The sequence below is a fragment of the Cajanus cajan genome, chromosome 10, assembly GCF_000230855.2.
Source record: "Cajanus cajan strain Asha chromosome 10, NIPB_CcT2T_4, whole genome shotgun sequence".
Lineage (NCBI taxonomy): Eukaryota > Viridiplantae > Streptophyta > Magnoliopsida > Fabales > Fabaceae > Cajanus > Cajanus cajan.
In genome coordinates this window covers 14780956-14801624 of record NC_138526.1, presented here as the reverse complement: position 1 = coordinate 14801624, position 20669 = coordinate 14780956, and the positions used below count along the sequence as shown (strand labels likewise).

Here is a 20669-nt window from a genome sequence, read left to right as displayed (position 1 = left end):
ATTTTAAGTTCATCCAAAATGATTTTCATCCAGAGTCCTTCACACATTCCTTGAGTAAAGGCTCGAAATTTAGCTTCTACACTAGAATGAGATATTCTATCTTGCTTTTTGTTCCTCCACGTTACTAGACTATCTCCAAGGAACATACAACACCCGAAAGTAGATTTTCTATGAGTGATAGAACTTGCATAGTCAATATCAGTATATAATTTTATAGTCAACGTGTCTTCCCTTTTGAACAATACTCTTTCCTAGACTTGACTTCAAGTATTGGAAAATTGACTTCAAGTATTGGAAAATTTTGTCAACTGCTTGCATGCATCTCTCTCTTGGGTCATGTATAAACTAACTTATTGCATTAATTGCATAAGCAATGTCTGGTCTTGTGTGTAATAAATAAATCAACTTTCCTACCAATCTCTGTATTGAACCTTCTCTACAGGAGTACTTTCTTCTTCCAATTCTATGATTCTGTTCTATAGGAGTTATTGAGGTTCTATATCCCAACTTTCTTGTTTCTTTGAGGAGATCAAGTACATATTTCTTTTGGGAGATAAAAAGTTTCGTTCTTAGAGTAAGCAACCTCTATTCCAAGAAAGTACTTGAGTTTTCCTAGGTCTTTTATTTCAAATTGGGTTGCCAATTTTTCTTTTAATGCCAATTTTTCTATTTCATCATCTCCTACAATAATCATATCATCTACATAAACAAGTAGTAGAGTGGGTGTAGAGTGGGTTTACCTGTAGAAGAGTGCTTTATGAATAGAGTATGATCTCTTTGGCTTTGTTTGTATCCCAAAGAAATCATTGCTTTTGTAAATCTTCCAAACCATGCTCTAGGGAATTGCTTAAGACCATATAATGCTTTCTTTAGGAGACATACCTTGTTTCTTTCATTATGCACTTCAAAACCTAGGGAAATCTCTATGTACACTTCCTCTCCCATATCTCCATGAAGAAAGGCATTCTTCACAGCTAATTGGTGTAAGTCCCAACCAAAATGAGCAGCTAAAGCAAGAACAACTCGAACTGTATTCATCTCTGCCACTAGGGCAAATGTCTCCCCATAGTCAATCCCATAAGTTTGGGTGTAGCCCTTTGCCACCAATATAGCTTTATATCTTATTATCCCATCTGTCTTATGTTTCACTATGAATATCCATCTACACCCTACAACCTTTTTGTCTCTTGGTTTATCAACAATCTTCAAGTTGAATTTCTTTCTAATGCATTCATCTCTTTTCTCATGGCTTGAGTCCAATTTTCAATTTTCATGGTTTCCTATATTGAGGTAGAAATTTCTGTGGCATTAATGGCAGCAACAAAGTTTTGGTGCTTATTAGAGAGATTATTAGTGCAAACATATTGAGAAATGGGATATTTAACACATAACCTTCTTTTCTTTCTCAATGCAATGGGTAAATCCTTAGTAATACTTACTTCCTCACTATTATCTTCAGGGATCCTCACCTCTAGGTTAGACAATTCTTCTTGCTCTAAAGTCGAAGTGGGTTATTTTTTTCTTTTATATTTTTGCCAAAAAATTTGTCTTCCTTTCTCATTGTGAACCATGGTAGCTTCATTGCTTAGATCTAGGGCATCCTATAAAGACAAATATGGTAATGACAAGAAGGATAGCTCCTCCATTTCAAGTGCTTGCTCCCCTTGAAGTGGAGGTTTGACATAAAAGGCTTGTGTTTCATGAAAGGTGACATCCATCGTGATAAAGACATGACGACTCTGAGGATGATAACATTTGTATCTTTTTTTATTAGAAGGATACCCAATAAAGACACATTTAAGAGCTTTAGGATCTAATTTAATACGATTATGATGATGAGAGTGAACAAAAATAATACATCCAAAGAGTCGATTAGGTAGACTTGATACCAGGGGCAAAAGGGAACAAAAGATAATAGAGACTCTATAAGACTAATTCCATTTAAGATATGAGTGGGTAACCTATGAATGAGATACGTGGCAGTTAACACAACTTCTCCCTAGTAAGTTTTGGGAACAAATATTTGAAAAAGAAGAGCTCTATCTACTTCAAGAAGATGACGATTCTTTCTTTCTACAATCTCGTTTTCGTGAAAGATGTTTACACATGTTAGTTCATAAACAATACCATTATGAGACAAAAAATTGAGAAATTCATGATTTACATATTCAATACCATTATCAGACTTGATTCTTTTGATATTTTTTCCAAATTGATTTTGGACAAGACGGAAAAAATTAACAAAGATTTGAAAAGCTTATGATTTATTTTTCATAAGGTATGTCCATGTGACACGAGTACAATCGTTAATAAAAGTAACGAATCATTTGGCTCTAGAAATAGATTCTACGATAGGTCCCCAAATATCAGGGTGAATTAAATCAAATGGAGAAGTACTCTTTTTATTACTAATATGATAAAAAGTACGATGATGTTTTGATATTGGAAAATATCACAATTAAAAGACTCAACAGAATCCCTAGTAAACAAATGAGGAAACAAGGATATGATAAGGTTGAATGAAGGATGTCCAAGCCTTTTATGATGTGGCCATATCTGGGAATTTTCCCACGTCTCAGATATAGCTTGTTAACTTATTATCTTTGTTTTGTTTTGGTCATCAGACTCTAACATATACAATCCACTATACTCCTTAGCAGTCAAAATTGTCTTCCTCGTGGCAAGGTCCTGAAAAACACAATGAGTTAAGAAAAATGTTACTAAACAATTTAAATCATTTATGAGCTTTTGTACAGAGATAAGACTATTAGCTATTTGTGGAATATGTAAAACATCCTTTAATACAATAGATGATTTCAAAATTATATTCCTAGAGTCGCATATGGGTACACCCTGACCATTCGCAATTGTAATAAGTTCTCTATTCCTTTTAATATATGATTTGAAGATCATATGAAAGGGTGTCATATGATCAGTTGCTCCTGAATCAAGAATCCAAATAACTTGAGACACAGGACCACCAATATGGAGAGAACTCTTACCTTTCATGGACATAGTACATGGTCTAGAGGGCTTACTTATTGATTCAATCATTACTTTCAAACGATCTAGTTCCTTCTTAAAAGATTTCATATCAAGATCTGATGGTGGTGAAGTAATGGATAGATTGATGGCTTCAATGATTTTGTTTATGGCGACAACAATGAGTGGGGTACACCAAAAAAGGAGGAAAAATTCAAAACTCAAATCTACTAGAATCTAAGCCAAATGGGACATCACCGACCCGTGGAATGGACTTAGGAGGCTCTAGTGACCAGTTCTGTGACGGTGGCAGCAAATGGGTCTCATTGGAGCTAAGCATCTGGGCTACACGCACTGGCAACGGTGGTGGCGCGTGATGGCGCATGGCAGTATTTTTCACAAAGTGACTTTCACCGTTGTGTTCGCCAGAGTGGGACACACCTTTCTGCCCTATCAACAACCTCCAAAGGCTACAACAACAGCTGTAACGTAGCAAGTTGTTTCAGAAGGCCCAAAAGCCCAATATGAGTGATTTAGTAGCCTAGAACGGCCGTTCCTAATTTGGAACGGGCCGTTCCAAACTATTAAATTGACCTGTAAATCGTAGTTGAGAACGGGCCGTTCTGGATGGAGTACGGCGGTTCTGAAGGGAGTACGGGCCGTTCTGGATGGAGAACGGACCGTTTTGGATGAGTTCCAGAACGGGCTGTTCTGGTTTCAGAACGGGCCGTTCTGCATGTGATTTTTACACATGATGAAGGGGTGCAAAACGGGTCGTTCCGGATCGGAACAGGCCGTTCTGGTCACTCCTGAACTTCTATAAATAGGGGTTGGGTGGTTGAGGAGAAAATGAGGTTTTTAGAGAGAAGTTTTAGAGAGAAGGACTCTGGGTCTGTGAGCTCCTTTCTCTCCTAAATTTCTTTGTATGATTCTTTTTTTCCTCTAGATCACTAATGCCTTCTGTCTTTTCTTGAAATTCAGATTAAGAAGCTTGCTTTGGGTGTTCCGGGTTGAGCTTCGGAAGGAAATTCTACTTTTTCTTAGTTATTGGCTATTTTGAGCCAATCTTCATGTGAGGGAAGCTAGAATGTTTGTTGTTTAAGTTGCATGTGAGTTTAGAAACTCAATTGATGCATGAAAGTTGAGGATCCATGGCTGGATTGGAGAATTCGCTCATTTTTTGGGATTTTGGGAAAAATAGGGTTTTTGGTGAATTTGATGCATGAGATGGGTGCATGTTGATTTTGAGTTTGTTTTGTGTTGTATGGAGCCTATGCATTGTGTTTTTGTGGTTGCAAATGGTTGGATTTGTTAGTTTGGATGAGAGTTTTGAACTCTCTGACTGGGATTAGGCTAGGCGCAGGTTGAGCGCCAGGCGTGGAAGAGCTTAGGGCTCTCAGGCTGGATGTTGGGCCAAGCGTGATTTGGTTGCGTCAGGCGTGGAGACTCTTAGGAGTCTCTGTCTCAAGAACACCGAGCGTGAGTTGAACGTGCCGGGTGTGGATGAGTCTTAGGACTCTCAGGTTGGGACTAGGTTGGGCGAGCTCAGGCTGCGCTAGGCGTGAACATGTTTATGAATGAAATGATGCTAATGCATGTTAAGTTGAAGTTTTGGATCATGTATGTATGATATATGATGTATGCTGAGGTGTGATTCATATGTATGCATAATGATGATATATATGAATGTTTAAATATGATATGGCATGAGTATATGTTCATATGTGTATGATTATTGATCATAATGGTGGGTAGATCATGTATGATGTATGATGCATTATTGCATGTGATGTCTTATGACATGTGTATGATTATTGATCATAATGGTGGGTAGACCATGTATGATGTATGATGCATTATTGCATGTGATGTCTTATGACATGTGTATGATTGTTGATCATGATGGTGGGTAGACCATGTATGATGTATGATGCATAATTGCATGTGATGCCTTATGACATGAGTCTAGCCTAGGACTTGAGGAGAGGAAAAATGTTTTCGAATTGGAAGAGCTCACATAGAGTCGCTTGAGAGTGGTGCTTGGATAGGCCATTGATATATGAGAGTGGTACTCTGGTAGGCCACTAGATTTGGGAGTGGTGCTCAAGTAGGTCACTGGGTTGGGTGAGTCTCCTCTAAGTCCTTAGCTAGTGTTGGAGCGGGATATGAGGTCGAGGGTTATTCCCTTAACCAAGTACTCGGGAAGGTGCGTGGATCCTTGCGGATAGTCAGTGGCCAAACTCCTCAATTGACTTGGTTATGCATGCCAAGGTCGTGGTAAGCCCGTACCCAGCTGTGCTATACCTGACAGTGGATCTGGACTTCAAATTGTGTAAGTGACATCATCCGAGTAAACCCGAGTGAGGATTATATCCTGTTTAGTTGTGACCGAGCGGGCGCATTGGGCGTGAAAACGGTTGGGGTGGTTTCAGTAGGATGGGATGTCACATATACAACTCTGTTGTTAGGGAGATCTCCTAGGTGTATGCGTGACGACGCATTAAATGATTGATATGCATTGATATCTATCATGAGATGCATTTATTGCATGATTATTAATATGATGAAGTGTGTGGTGTTTGACTTCATGATTGGTGGATTGTATTTTATGCATGAGTAGTATTGGATAAAGTGTATGGTGTGACTCTATGAATATGATTGATAGTTGGATGATTGTGTAGTATAGATTATTGTTCTATACTTGTATGATTGATTTTTGAACTCTAGCTTACCCTTCTGTTTCCATGTGAATGGACTGCGATGATCATACCTTGTATGGGAGCAGGTCAGGGCTAGCTTGGAGTTGGGGTGACCGCTGCGAGACGAGGAGTTTGATCATCGTATTAGAGTTACCATTTTGGGTAACGATTTTGTTTGTGCTAGACCGACACTAGGGAATATTATTTTTGGGATGAATGTACATATATGATGTTCTATTTTGTATTTAAGAAACTTAGTTATTTTAGTCTTATCTATACCTGTATGTATGAGTTATCTAGCTTAATATTCCTCTTAGTTCACTAGTAGTAGTGCGATTCCACTAAGTGTAGAGACCATGGTGGGTCGTTACAACAGTTGTGGTGGCCGAATAGTGGCAAAGATGGCTACTATTGCAGCGAAAATGGAACTCCCAAGATTGGGAGCTCTGATACCAACTTGAAAAGAGAGAGTGAATTTATTATTTCATTCTTATGTATTACATTCTCATTACACCTATTTGTAACAATCTAATCTTCCAAAATTAGGAAATAAGGAACTAAAATATGTTGCAAAATAAATAGAAGATTCTACAAATATTTTTTCTAATTAGGAAGATATTTTTTTTTAATTACAACACAAAATGAATGAACTCGTCATGTCCCATTTTTCTTGTTATTGACTTATAATCAAGAGGCTAGTGTGGGCTAGTCTATGAAGTCTCGCACCTCGGGGAAGGTTTTTTTTACTATTTGGTCCAATTTTTTTAGGTCAATGGTTATTTATTTATTTTTTTAAAACTCTTACTTTTTCTTTTGCTCCTTCAAAATTTATCCTTTTTTCATTCATCTTCTCGAAATACATAAATACCATAATGAAGTATACGATGGGAGAGCTTCTGATGTAACTTATAGTGGAAAACATGTTTTTCCATCATTAGATCTCTTTATATTTAAATTAATGGTCAATATATATATATATATATATGTATATATATATGTTTTACGTTTATATTTTCTCCCTTTTCCTAATTTATCTTGCTTTCTTTTTTCTTCTTTTGTTCTTATTCTTCTTCTCAGATTCTACTTGAGGTTTGTCTAGCCAGTGGCAATAGTGGCTAAGCTTCAATGAATCCATTTTTGGAATTTTATCACGACAACATGTGGGTTAGGCTCTATTTTGGCATGCTCTACAACTAATTTATGATACCATCAACATATTTTGGTCAAAAGCTTGTAAATGTTGTCGCAACTTCTTCCACACTATTCAACACCTTGTCTAGCTATTTGGTGTTGAATGATGAATGAGATGATGAGAATAACGAATGTTCTTGTGTAAGGATTTTGGGCTTCAAAATTTGAGATGATGATTTCGTACTTCAAATTCTGTTTCATGCGTTATTTCTAGCTAGAATCATGTTCTAGATGATGAATTAGTGAACTTTAATGGATTGCATGCTAGATTTTATGTTTAGAAGGTGTTGAAAAATGTAAGTACCATGAAGGTTTTATGCATTCTCACTTAGTGAGATATTTTCGTTGAACGAGCCTTTATAAGTTGAAGGTCAACAATATAGATTATGGTTTTTTGGTTAACAATGTATGTCTTGCTCAACAAATTTGATGCCTAGATGAAGCTTTGTTGAGTAATAAAGTCTTGCTGAATGAGAGTTGGTCTCTAAACCTAGGACGTGTTGTAGTTGTTCAACGAGGTGGTCTTGCTTAAGGATTGTGGATCTTTGGATGAAGGGTCCTGTTGTGGTCACGCAATGAGATATTATTCCCCAATAGCATCAAACCTCTACTTGGAGAGGCTTAAGTTGCTCAATCAACAAGAACTGTGCCTAGGATGACACTTGTGTAGTTTGCTTAGTCACCAGTAGTAAGGCTTAGAGAGCTTGAGAGATAAGGAGGTCTCTTAAAGGGAATGGTGGCAGGGTTGACACCTTGTGAGACTCACTCATCTATGGTTAGCAATAGGGATAGGAATAGGTCAGACCTTAAATAGGGGCCTATGGCCTATCCTCTTTAAAGCCTGGCCTGACCTCATCTCTTTAATAAAAAAAGTCAAGTTTAAACTTTTAAAAAAAACCTATTTATATAAAATGGTTAGGCTTAGGCTTATAGAAAAGTTTGTTAAACCTAATAAGTTAACCTATTTATTTATATAATATAATAAAAAGTTATTATATATTATTAAAAAATATAAATGAACAAAAAATTTATAAAATAAAAATAAATTATTAATATTTAAAATATTTTTTATACAAGCATTTTTTTCATTATAGGTTTATAAGTTTATAACTTATGCATGAGTGTACAATAACATACATGGTTATATTTTTGTTGAATTATTCTTTCAACAGAAAATGATTCAATTTTTCTCATATGTTTCTTTTAAAATTTAAATTTTAATAATATTAAGTAAATTATATTTTAAAAATAATTTTGTTAATTTTTAAAAATTAAGTTTATTGGTTTAATTAACAATAATAATTTAAATAGGTTTTTAAATAGGTTAATAGGTCAGACCAAACATTAAAAAGGCCAAGTCAGGCTTATAAAAAAAATCCTATGATAGATAATATGTCAGATTTAGGCTTTAATTTTGCAGAATAGGCTCAACCTATATTTTCAAAGCTTGACTTGATCTATTCTCATCCCTAGTTAGTGGTTAATCAAGGTTAAGAATACCTAGTTTAGGCAAGAGGGCTCGCCCAACGAGATGAAGCTTGTTAGGTGAAAGTTGCCTTATCTTGGTGTTCTTGCACAACAAGAAAGGGCTCGCTTAGTGAAACTATTATTTTGCCTAAAGTAAATCTAATGCTATTGCGTAGTGTTTTCTGAGGTCTTGTAGATCAAGTTGATGAAAATGAGGTTGTTTATGATATGTTGATGCTTGTGTTTATAGTAATGATGTTGTTATATGTGTGTTTATAGATATATGCATATTGTTAGGTGCTTGATGTTGGCACAAGCATGTGATCTTTATAGTTGAGAGTGAATGTAGGGAAGACCTGAACTCCTAATTCACAAAGTTGAGCGTGGTGTTAGGAAGGTCAATTCTCCTTCCCCGTGTTTTCTATATAAGCCTTTAAGGTAGTTTGAAAAAGAATGGTGAACTTAGATTATTTGTTGAGTTGTTAAGCTGGATATGCTAGTTGATTAGGTCTTTGGGAGCCTAGTGCTTCGTAGTCCTATATAAGTACAAGTTTTTAAGAAAATGTGACTCTTCTACAAATGGTGTTGTGAAAATGATATGTGGGGAGTTGTTGATACTAGTTGTTGAATGGTCTTGTCTAGGTTCCTTGAACCTAGATGTTGGGTTGACATGTAAGTGGTGGGTGGTCATCTAGTGTTGGAAGGGTGCATGGTATCTTGGGGGTAGATAGTGAACTAATTCTTAGGGGACTTGGTTTTGAAGACCAATGTTGTTCTATACCCATTAGGTGATATTGGACCTTTCAAGTTTATGTTGACGATACTTGAGTAACCAAGGTTGTTATTATCCGATAAGGTAGGGTTGAATAAAACACTTGTATAGTGGATCTTTGCTGTTGTTTGTGCATAATGATTTGCATGGTACAAGTAGGTATGTTGTTGTGATTCTTGTGTGCAAGTTGTGGGATATGTAGTTGTGAGATGATGGTGGTTGTGCACAAAATCTTTGTGGTGAGATAGTTGTGATATTTGAGTAATTGAGACTCAGTGTTGTAAGATATTTATCTTAGTTGCATACATTATCATGAATTTTGTATACTCATATATATATATATATACACTTACACACACACATACACACACATACATATATATATACATATATATATATACATCCATAAATATCTATATATGTATATATATGTGTATATATGTATGTATATATATATATATGTGTGTGTGTGTGTGTGTGACATTTCAAATGAGAATACCTTTTATAATGAGAAACCAAAAATATTGATAATAATTATTAGATTAAAATACATAGCTCAATTTAGAAAGATACAAACAAAACTATTACACATAGTCAACATTATAGTTGTCTATGTCATAATCATCATCACAACTGTCATTGCCATCATAATTGCCACCATAATTGCTACATCGTTGTTGCCACTATCGCCCCTATTCCCATCACAATTGCCAATGCTATTGTTGCCAGTAGCACCACCATCGTCAATCGCCACCACTTAGGAGTATTCATGGATCTGTTTAGGAACTAATTAGTTTTGATTTAGTTTGGATTGAATTTACAAAAAAATTGCGATTTGAACCAAACTAATTAATAGTGAGTTGGTTTGGTTTAGATTAATTATTTTCTTAAAAGACTAGCAAATATTTATTTTTTAAAACATATATATATATATATATATATATATTATCTTAAAATTTAAGTAAAACTTATTAGTAAAAGAGTGTAAATAACATTCAAACGTAAATTAAAAAGTAATATATGAATTATGAAATTAAAGTAGTCAAATATAGTCTAACATTTGAAATTAAAGTATTCTAACATTTAAAACTAAGTTGATCTCTCAAACATAACTAAATTGTCTAAATTAAAATTATTATCCAAGTAGTCTTTGGTCATGCCTTATTTTCTCAACTTGAGTATTAACCTACAAATAATATGTTTAATGAAAATAAATGTTAATTTTTTTCTCTAGTATTTAGTCTATTGACAGGACAAAGATGAAGTGAACAATAATTTTGAAATTAAACGAAAAATGACAAAGTCAAATGGTTAAGGAGTGTGTGACTAACGAAATGATGATGAGTAGCTGCCAAGATCAGATAAGAGATAGACATCTTCACACAAAGCATTAAATTCTTACAACAACGACTAATTTACTCTCTCTCTCCCTGATCTTGAAGAGAAGACAGATGAAGCATTATGAGAAGATTGCTCAATGGTCATTTTCTTCTAAGTTACTATATAAGGGATTCTCAATCAAGACAGAACTTATAGGACAAAGATATACAATATAAGAGACAACAAGGGAAAGTAATAAGAAAAGAAACAAAGTTTATACCTTGTAGATACATTATGTCCTATACAGTTTATTTGTGCTTAATTTTTGTAGCATCACGTCTAAAGGAGACGAAGTTATCCTTGTAACTCTTTTCAAATTTATTTGTATGGGTTGAGCTTGAAGAAACTTGTTGAAAATAATACTTGGTGCTGAGCTTAGAGAGGCTTGTTGAAAAGAATACTTGGTGTTGAGTCTAAAGAGGCTTGTTCAAAGAAATATTTGGTGTTAAGCTTGGAGAGGCTTGTTGAAAGAATACTTGGGTAGTTGTTTGAAGAGACAAGTAAAATACTACTTAGGTTTGAGTCAGAAGTGACTTGTTAAAAGAATACTTGTATCTTGAAAAAGATAGCAGAACTTAATCTGGTTGGATTGAGAACTGGATGTAGTATTTGGGTTTTAGATGAACCAATATAAAAAGACTTGTTTTGGTTCGTTTGGCATTTTATCACTACGTCTTAAAGTCTTATTGTTTCACTGTTTTGAAACTGAGAGTTTTTGATATACACTATTCAACTCCCTACTAGTGTGTATCTTTTTCTTTAACACTAAGGATTATGTGATACTATACTCAAGATCATGTGTATCAAATTTTACATGATTCCAAAATTATTTAGTAGTTCATCATATTACTTTATTTTAATGTATAATATGATACTTAAAGTATATGTAAATATTCATTTTTGGATAATATATCTAAAAAAGTTTAAATCATGTGAAATTTGATATACATAATCTTGAATATAATATCACATAATTCAACAATTGGATTAGTTAAATTTACATTATATAAAAAAAGTTATTAAAGGTCTAAGGTTTATTGTAAGTCTTTTAAACTTACATCTAATGAATTCTAACTTATAATTTATTATAAATTTTGTTTAACTCTTATATATTAAATACAAATCACTATCTTACACAAGAACATTTTTACAAACTATTCTTCGGTGAGAGTGTTTTTGGGAATTCTTTTAACCTTTTGAGTCTTATATCTTATTTATTTTTTTAAAATACACGATCTTGAGTCTTATCATATTTATTTATAAATTAAAATTTAATATTTTTAAAATACATTGTCAATAATTAAAAATGATCTTGTGTCACAATATAAATAATATTATTTTTTCATATTTATATATTCTCTTGCAACTTTTTGAATATCATATAGAATTTTATCTATAACATATATAAAGATGACAATCTAATTTATTGTACACATTTTTTTAGATGGTTTTACCTTAAAATTTTTATAATAAAAATAATATTAAAAATTAACTATTGTTATAAAAGATAAGACTCGAACTTAAGATTTTGAGGTTTAAAGACCAAACAAGACATCAGTTAATCTAACTAACATTGATATTTTTAAATATTTTTATTAAATAAAATATAGAGACATGAAGTGTCTCAATTTTACTCGTTTAGATAATAATTAAGCTTTTTCACACATAGATCACATTGGTTTTCTTTTTTAAAAATCAATTTACTTATTTTAAAAGGATAAATTATACTTCCAGTCCTTATATTTTTATCAATATCTAATTTTAATTTTTTATTTTAAAATAGAGACATTTAATTCTCTAATTTTAGAAATACAAAATTTTGGTCTTCCTGTCAAATTGACATATATTAATCATTAAGTTATAACACTTATTCATATTTATTATACACCAATGTTTATACATATTTAAGTGATATGACGTTTAGTAACATAACATTTGAAAATAAAAAACTAAAAAAATTTGTGCAAATAAAATTTATTAATAAAATAAATGTCAATCACTCATTAAAATATATGCTAATGAAGATCTTTTGTATGTTTTTTTTCTTCTCATTATTATCTTTACATGTCATTAAATATCATATCATTAAGTATCATATCACTTAAGTGATGACAAATTAACAGACGTCAAAATTTAATGATCAACGAACATCAAATTAACGGTAAGACTAAAATTTTGTATTTTTAAAAATTGAGACTAAATATTTTAAAATAAAAGGACCAAAATTGTGAATTGACAAAAATAGAGGGTCCAAAAGTGCAATTTGACTTTTTTAAGTTATCATTGATTATTATCACATGTATGGTTTTAAATTGGGATATATATATATAAAGAAGATTCAAACGACACCGATGTAACTTTTATTAGATATTACACCATTTAATAATTTTATATTAAATGTGAATTTTATAAATCCAACCATTGAATTATAACTTCATATCACTTTATATGTTTATATCAAATTTTGTTAAAATTGAACAATAACTTGAAAGTAATCAAAGTATTCATATTTTATTATATTTTGAAATATATATATTATGTCAATTTTGTTTTATAAGAATGAAGTATCAAATCATCTTTGATTAATAATTTTTTTTTATATATAATTTAAGAATAAAAAACTTTCAATCTTACAATTAGATTTATAAAATTCATATTTAATATAAAATTATTAAATAATATAATACTTAATAAAGTTATATCAATATTATTTGAATCTTCTTTTATATATATATATATATATATATATATATATATATATATGATAAGGTTTGGAATAAAATGCTATATTCAATTGTAACTTTACACATAAGACAAAGATCAAATTGATGAAATTGAAAACACATTGACTGAATTAAATTTTTATTTTTTATGAACTACATTAAAATAAACATATTAATATTAAAATAAAAAAAATTAGAGGTTAATTTCACTTTTATTATATATATATATATATATTATTGAGTTTATAAAATTTTGCTATGTAATTTTTAAAATTATATATTTTAGCATTTAATTTTTAAAATTATATATTTTAGCATTTAATTTTTAAAATTTTATAATTTAATATATAGATAATAATTTAGTATGTCAATTACTTATATAATACATTAATTAATGACTAATGTGTTATGTCGGTGATTAACTAATAACAATATTACACTTTTAATTAATGAAATGAAAAATGTGAGAAGTTTTAAGAATTGTTAGAAAATATAAAACTTCAAAATTGTAGCAACAAAATTTAGGACATGGTAAAATGTGACACAAAAATTGTAATTAAATTAAAGTTAATTAAATATGTTACAGGGATAGAATAGGTATATATTGAAAAGACCAAGAAAGGCTCGGATTGAGTTTTGGGTCGTTGCGGGTGGTTTCAATTTGAAGCACATCCCTGCGTGCGTTTTCATCGTCATTTCCTCTTTTTCTCTACCCTTTGCGATCTCTCTGTCTCTCTGTAAGGTACTCTCTCTCTTTTCTCTTCTACTTGCTTTTGATTGCAGCTCTTTCTTTGCGTGTGATGTGGGTTAGATGATGAATTAGACTCAATTATTTTGGTCGAGGAACGCATCAACCTAATTTCGATGAATTTGAGTAGTTCAAGGGTACCCATTTTAAAAAATCTGATGGATTTCACCTCTAGAAATCGTTGTGGTTTGGGGTTTTTGAGATGAGGGAGAATTTTGCTTTTGATGTTAGATAGGGTGCTGGATAAGCTGCTACCTTACTGCAGAACTTTGTCTTGTGCTAATTATTTGAGTTTTTCTTTTCTTTTTTCTTTGGATATTTGATTGAATTTAGGGTTTTGTTTTTTTGAAATGTTTGATTGAATTTAGGGGTAAATTGGATTATGCTTGTTCGTGCACTTCAACTAAGCTCTTATTTCTCTTTAGACTGGCGATTAACTCTATATATATATATATATATATATATTATTTTATTTTATTTTTTTAATTTATTTATTTATTATTATTTTTTTTTGTAAGTGGAGTGGTACAAAGTATATGTTGTTGGTTTGTGCAAACAGAATAGTGAGTTGGTATTGGAAAGATTTTTTGTTTTTTTGGTAGATTTTAAACCATATTATGATTTGTTCAATGTTTATAGTTTCATCACTGTTTTAAACTATGAAACAGCACTATTTTAGAGCATAGCACTGTTTATATACATATAACGACATGTTGGACAGACACTTTTATACCCACAAGTATAATCTTGTGGTTGGCTTTTGGAATGACTAAACACTTATATCTTCCAAGTATGTTACTTTTACTCTAATTTCACAGACACAAAATTTAGTAACTTTTATTTGGAATAAATAATCACTCTTTTTGTCGTATTCCCGCGACAGTTTTGAAAAAAAATGAATTATTTCCCTAATAAAGGCAGTACCCAAAAATGTTGCACGTTCCATTTTATTCTCTATTTTGTTGTATTGCTGTTCTGTTGAATTGTGTTTTGTCGGTTCTCTGTGTGTATTCTTAAGTTTCCATTTATTATGCTTATTCCTCTTTCCATGTTATAGGGTGGCAAGAAATAGAGGATGTAGTTGTCATTGTCAAAATTCCTATTATATATATTACACTCTTTTTTTCTTGATTTTTATTTTATATCTTTAACACTTTTAATCAACCTTTAAAGTTTCAAGTTGTTTGGCTTTATGATTTCTGCATTTGGTAAGTTACTCAAAGCTTACTTGTCAGTGTTTGAGATGATGCATGAATATATTGTGGACATGGTTTTAAGCAATTTTCCTTTGTTTTGTTGAGTTTACCTGTTTATGTATCTTTATTTATTTTCTATTGTGTCACCGGTAATGAGTTTCAGGGTTTCAAGGCATATAATTCTTCCTCTTCGATATTACTGAAGTCTTGGTTCATGACTTTCTTTTCCTCATTAACTCTGTAAAGCAATAACAGTTTTTGTATATTTTATTGAACTTTTGGGGGCATTTGGTACATGGAAAATTTTTTCATGTTTGGGAATCATAAATCCTGGAAATCATGACTCATAAGAATAATAAAAATCTATTTAGTTGGTCATAAATGTTTCTGGGAATGTTTTAAGTGTTACTTGAGTATCAAATATTTTTGCTGCATTAAATATGCAAATAAAGGTAACATAATGTTTTTACCACATTAAAACTTTATTTTTACCTCGGAAAAGTTAGTGTATCACCTCCCCCACGGGAATATTTTCATGAGAAACCTATCTAAAATCCATTCACGGAAAACAATGTTTCCTAGGCATGTTATTTTTTATGTAATAAACTAAATGCGGGACTCTAACATTTCTGATGTCTGATTTCCGAGAAAGTAAAAACTTTCTATGTGCCGAATGCCCCCTTATATGTAATAGCTTGTATGTCGAATGGTTGGTTGACACTTGACACTTTCTATTTTCCTTCCATTTTTTCTAATCCAACCTGAGCCTTAATTTAATTGTTGCCTTTTCTGCTTCCTGTGAATTGTCAATCAATTTCTAAAGCCATTTATATTTTCTCTATTTTATTTTCGTATTTGAATTTCTGTGCTTAAATGCTGAAAGATGCAGGTCTAAATTAGTTGATAATACAACCCTATATTATCATTTTCTGTTTTTATTTTGTTATTCAAAGTCAACCTTTAGCTGTTTTGGTAGATTTATGTATATATTGTGGAAATGGTCTCAATTCTTAAACATTTATCTTTGCTTCTTTATGGTTTACTGGTAGTGCCGTTCAGGGTTTAAATCATATAATTTCTTCCTCTACTGTTTTCTTCATGCCTTGTATAGGACTATTTGCATGGCTGATTAATGGAATATATTCTCTTTTGTTTTAAGATGTACTAGTCTTCTTTGATAATTTATTACTGTTTGTAGGCCTTCTCAACTTCGTTTGAGAAGATCCTTAAAAATCTAATCTTGATATTCATACTTATAAATGGAACATGATCATGCCACTATAGTGATGGAGTTGTTTGTTGTATTGTGGTCTTTACGAAACAAAACCGGTAGAATCTCTACTAGTTTTGTTTCTTATATTTATGTGTTTCATTGATGCCTGAGTTGTGGTCATGAAGCAATTGACATCCTGGAAAACAGTGGCCATATTGGATGCTATGCTTCACAGGGGAAAATCCTATTTCTACAGCTGATCTTCTGCAAGTCTGAACCCAATTCTTTTGGGTAGTTTTGGGATTTCTATTTTGGATAGAAAAACATAGGTTTCTGATTGAAAGAATGAAAACAATTTCTCACCATGTTTTGTGACCAAACAGCGCAAGTGCCTAAATCTTATTTCTGGTGAACCCACAGATCTCTGGCATCATTTCTGGCAAACTCACTGCTCCTCACATCATTGCAGTCAAAATTGCGATTTTCCTCAAATCACATGATTACGCAATTCCTCAAGTTTTTATCTTAGCAATCCTGACCTCCCTAAAATACTCATTGTAGTGCGATTGCATGATCTTTTGTGTTGAATTAGTGGTATTGGATGATTCCTATGTACATCTCAGAATGATTTTTTAGTAAAAAGAGATCCACCTGATTTTGAAGACCCACTTGAGAAGAACCTTCGAACTTTATTTCCTTCTTCATTTTGACTATGCTCTGGTACTTGTCAAGCTTTTCAATTAAGGTTCTGACGGAAAGCAAATGACAAAGGCTTCAAAGGTAAAGTCAAATGAGAAAATAGCAACACTCTTGGTTGAGGTTGGAGTTAGTTTTGAAGAGAAAGGAGACAGGGTGTTAGTGTATATATCAGATCTTTGGAATTGAGTGTATTAGAAATGACTAGAAGGATAGATTAGAAAGGGGGCAAAATCCAGAAAAGACAAGACTAGCCAAGTCCACTTAACTCTTTAAAAGTTATTTTCCTTATTTTTTTAACCCAAAATTTGTTTATTTTCTAACATAAATGATTTTTAAATAATATTATATATATTATTACTGCATAATTTAAATTTTATATTTTCTTTCTTTGAGTATTGTTGTACTCTAGATAATTAAAATGTTATTTATCTTTTATATTTATATGTGTGTGTGCGTGTGCACACGAGTGTATAAATGCATGTGTTTCTAAATATAATTTTATGTTTTAGGCTGGTAGTAAGTTACAGTTTGTGTTATGATTACACAATTTATGTATTTATCTCCCTCTTCTAATCCTAGGTTGGGTCTCAATTTTGACTAGCTTGCTCCAGATTACCTTGAACTTTTTCAAGCATTAGGTTTAGCTTTTGATTGAAGTGCTATCTTGAAATATTGTTAGAGATGCTTGACCTGTTGAGCTATAAAGCTACTGTCAGTATTTTGCAATTAAAGTTTTGATGTGATGGAGTGTCCTGTAGTACATGGGTTTTGACATTTGCGGAAGTTTCTATCCCATGCTTAGGTCAAGAGGTTCTTTTGACCCTTCTGTTTCCCCTGCCCATTTTTCATCTTCAATTTCATATTCCTTAATTGAATTGCTGTTGCATTTGTTTACTGGTTCCAGTAACATTTACCTTTCGAAATTTGTCTGCTCCAGTACCTGTATAAATATGAGACAACACAGAAAGGACAGTAAGAATCCTCCAAAGGAGTCTTCTAATCCTCAATCATCAGAAAAAGACAATAGCAATAAGGATACAAATCCTGCTGAAGGATCTAGTAAACCAGAGCAGAGTAACAAGAATACTCCACAATCATTGAAGGCCAAATCTAAAATTGTTAAGAAATCCAAGGGTGGCAAGTTCAAGACCACAATAAATAAAGGTTCTCAACCGATTGGGGGAAAGAGAAGACTTCGAAAGAACAAAAAAGTGGTGGGCAATAGAGATGAACTGCCTAAAGAGAAGAGTGAGAAGGATGGAAGGAATAAAGAGAAGGAAAGTCAAAATAGGAGTGCTAATGACAAAAGTCCTATTGAGAAAAAGAGAGAAAAACTTGGTGGTTTCATCTTTATGTGCAGTGCAAAGACAAAACCTGACTGTTTCCGCTATCAGGTCATGGGTGTTTCAGCTGCTAAAAAAGACATTGTTTCAAGTATCAAGCCCGGGACTAAGCTTTTTCTTTATGATTTTGATCTGAGGCTGTTGTACGGAATTTACAAAGCCTCTTCTTCTGGTGGTATGAAACTTGAACCCCGAGCTTTCGGTGGTAACTTTCCTGCACAGGTTACTTGCTCTAATCTCATTGTCCTATCTATTTTGTCCTTATGTTGTCTATGTTTATTATGCGCTGATGGTGCAACCTTCAGGTGCGGTTCAATGTTTCTTCTGATTGTTTCCCGCTACCAGAAAGCATTTTCAAAAAGGCAATCAAGGACAATTACAATGAGAAGAACAAGTTCAAAACAGAACTTACTGCTCGACAAGTGAGAATCAACTATTCTTCCTGTGGGCCAGCTGTCATTTTCTTAATTCTTCATCATAGATGATATTCAGATGTTCTTTTTCAGGTTAGGAAGCTCACTGAACTTTTCCGACCAGTTGACGTTCGTTCAGGTTTGCCACCTGTTCGCACTCCTCCAAAAGCAATAATTCATGATAGGGATGCTCTTGATGGTGGTAGGGGATCGTGGTCCCATTTGCACAGGGAAAGAGATCCCCAAATCGAACGGCGAGAGGAAATTCCTCATGATTTATTTCTTACTGAGAAGAGCTACCGAGCTTATGGTCTCCAAGGAGATAGAAGGAATGTGATTCCAGCCTCTCAGGTTAATCCTATGTTGGATCCTTATGAGAGGGATTATGAAAGACAGCACCTTCATCCTGTGGACCCTGTCTACCGTAATAATGTCCCTGCACACACAGAAAGTCTTCATGCTGGTCCTCGTCATCTGAATGAGAGCGAACACCAGGCCTATTTGCATGGTGGAGTTTCTGAACATGCAGACGATCCTTATCACCGGTATCGCTATGGTGCTTCACCAAGGGATCCATATTTTCCATCTAGGAGTAGAGAGGAAATCTCTTCAAGGTCTTATTTGGCTGGGGGAAGAACTTTGATTGGAAGTGATTCCTTGCAAAGGAGAGAGGCTGTTCAGGATAGGCTTTACTCAACATATTCTGCGGCTGATGCTTTGTCTGAATACAATCGGATGCAACACTACCAAGAGAGCTTGGAAGCAACAGCTGTACCAGTTTCATCCCGTTACTCTTTTGCTGGTCCTTCATATTCACTTCGCTAAATCAAACAAGCACTTTTGAAAACCCTCTTGTCATGTCTTCCTTAAGATTATCTTCTATTGTGGACATTAAAGAACTGTATGAATCCAACTTGAGTTTTTTCTTAGGCCTCACTCTGAACTGGGAAAACATTTGTTCATTGTGTCTGAGATTAGATGTGCAAAATACCATTGATAATGACAATTGACCTTGCAGACACTAGTAGCTTTGCAACTTTCAAAATTTGTGGTTTATAGTTAATTGGCTTGTGCTGTTTTAACAGATAAGAACATAAACCAGCAACGTTTCAATCGAGTTTTTCAAGTCCGGTTGTCATGTTTTGATCGCTGACAATTTCTGTCCGATCTGTTTGAAACCTGTATGAATGTGTGGGTACCCTGTATGATTTTCAGTGTTTCTGTAATACACTGTTTACCCATGTTTTCATAACCAGAATGGTGAACTGTTAAAGAAAGAAGTCCGATTTAATGTTTTTAATCTGACCTATTGAATGACATCTTTTCTATAGTGTGGATTTAGTAATTACTTTGCTATTAATTTCTGCTTGTTTTACATAATATACTTTATTTAAGTTTGGTTTCCCGTAGGGGCTTTTAATCGCACAGACCGTGCTCCCCTCCCTGTTTTGGTCTCATGCTAAGGTCGACCTGTCTATGTTTCGAAATGTCTGAATACCTCATTTCATTCAATATTAAAGGGGTCTCAACCTATATTTAAATATATCATGTTCTGTCTTGAAAATGGTCATTTTCTTCATCCACCTTATTTTCTTTAGGCTTTGAAACTCTCTTGAATTTTTAAGTGGATTTGGAGCCATCTTGCGCTGGCTTTCATCGGTGTTGTTACTAACCGACATGAAGATGCCCCCTCGAATAAAATTGAGTTGTGTCACAAGACTATTCCCTTAGATATAGGTATCAACATATATTGTTTCGCATCTGCTGTGAATTAAATCCAAATTAGGTAAAGGATGCCGTTTTGGAAAAGGTTGTGTTGAAAAATATTGTACAATGCAACTAT

General features: G+C 33.0%; 1 protein-coding gene across 2 annotated transcripts; it reads left to right on the top strand.

Moving 5' to 3' along the window:
• Positions 1–13806: 13806 nt before the first annotated feature.
• Positions 13807–19850, top strand: LOC109810308 (uncharacterized). 2 transcript variants are annotated; one of them, XM_083065248.1, is made up of 4 exons: positions 13807–13951; positions 18008–18635; positions 18719–18835; positions 18920–19850. In XM_083065248.1, exons 2-4 carry the CDS (start codon positions 18021–18023, stop codon positions 19649–19651), a joined length of 1464 nt encoding a protein of 487 aa, XP_082921374.1. In that variant the 5' UTR covers positions 13807–13951; positions 18008–18020; the 3' UTR covers positions 19652–19850. The 2 variants fall into 2 exon arrangements, with proteins under 2 accessions (XP_082921374.1, XP_082921373.1); XM_083065247.1 differs by having other exon boundaries at positions 13811–13956.
• The last annotated feature ends 819 nt before the right edge of the window (positions 19851–20669 follow it).

Excerpts from the sequence above, each read along its gene's own strand:
- LOC109810308 (XM_083065248.1), top strand. The coding sequence starts at position 18,021 with ATGAGACAACACAGAAAGGACAGTAAGAATCCTCCAAAGGAGTCTTCT. Across the intron at positions 18,636-18,718 it reads GTGGTAACTTTCCTGCACAG|GTGCGGTTCAATGTTTCTTC; the intron begins GTTACTTGCTCT and ends TGCAACCTTCAG. Across the intron at positions 18,836-18,919 it reads CAGAACTTACTGCTCGACAA|GTTAGGAAGCTCACTGAACT; the intron begins GTGAGAATCAAC and ends GTTCTTTTTCAG.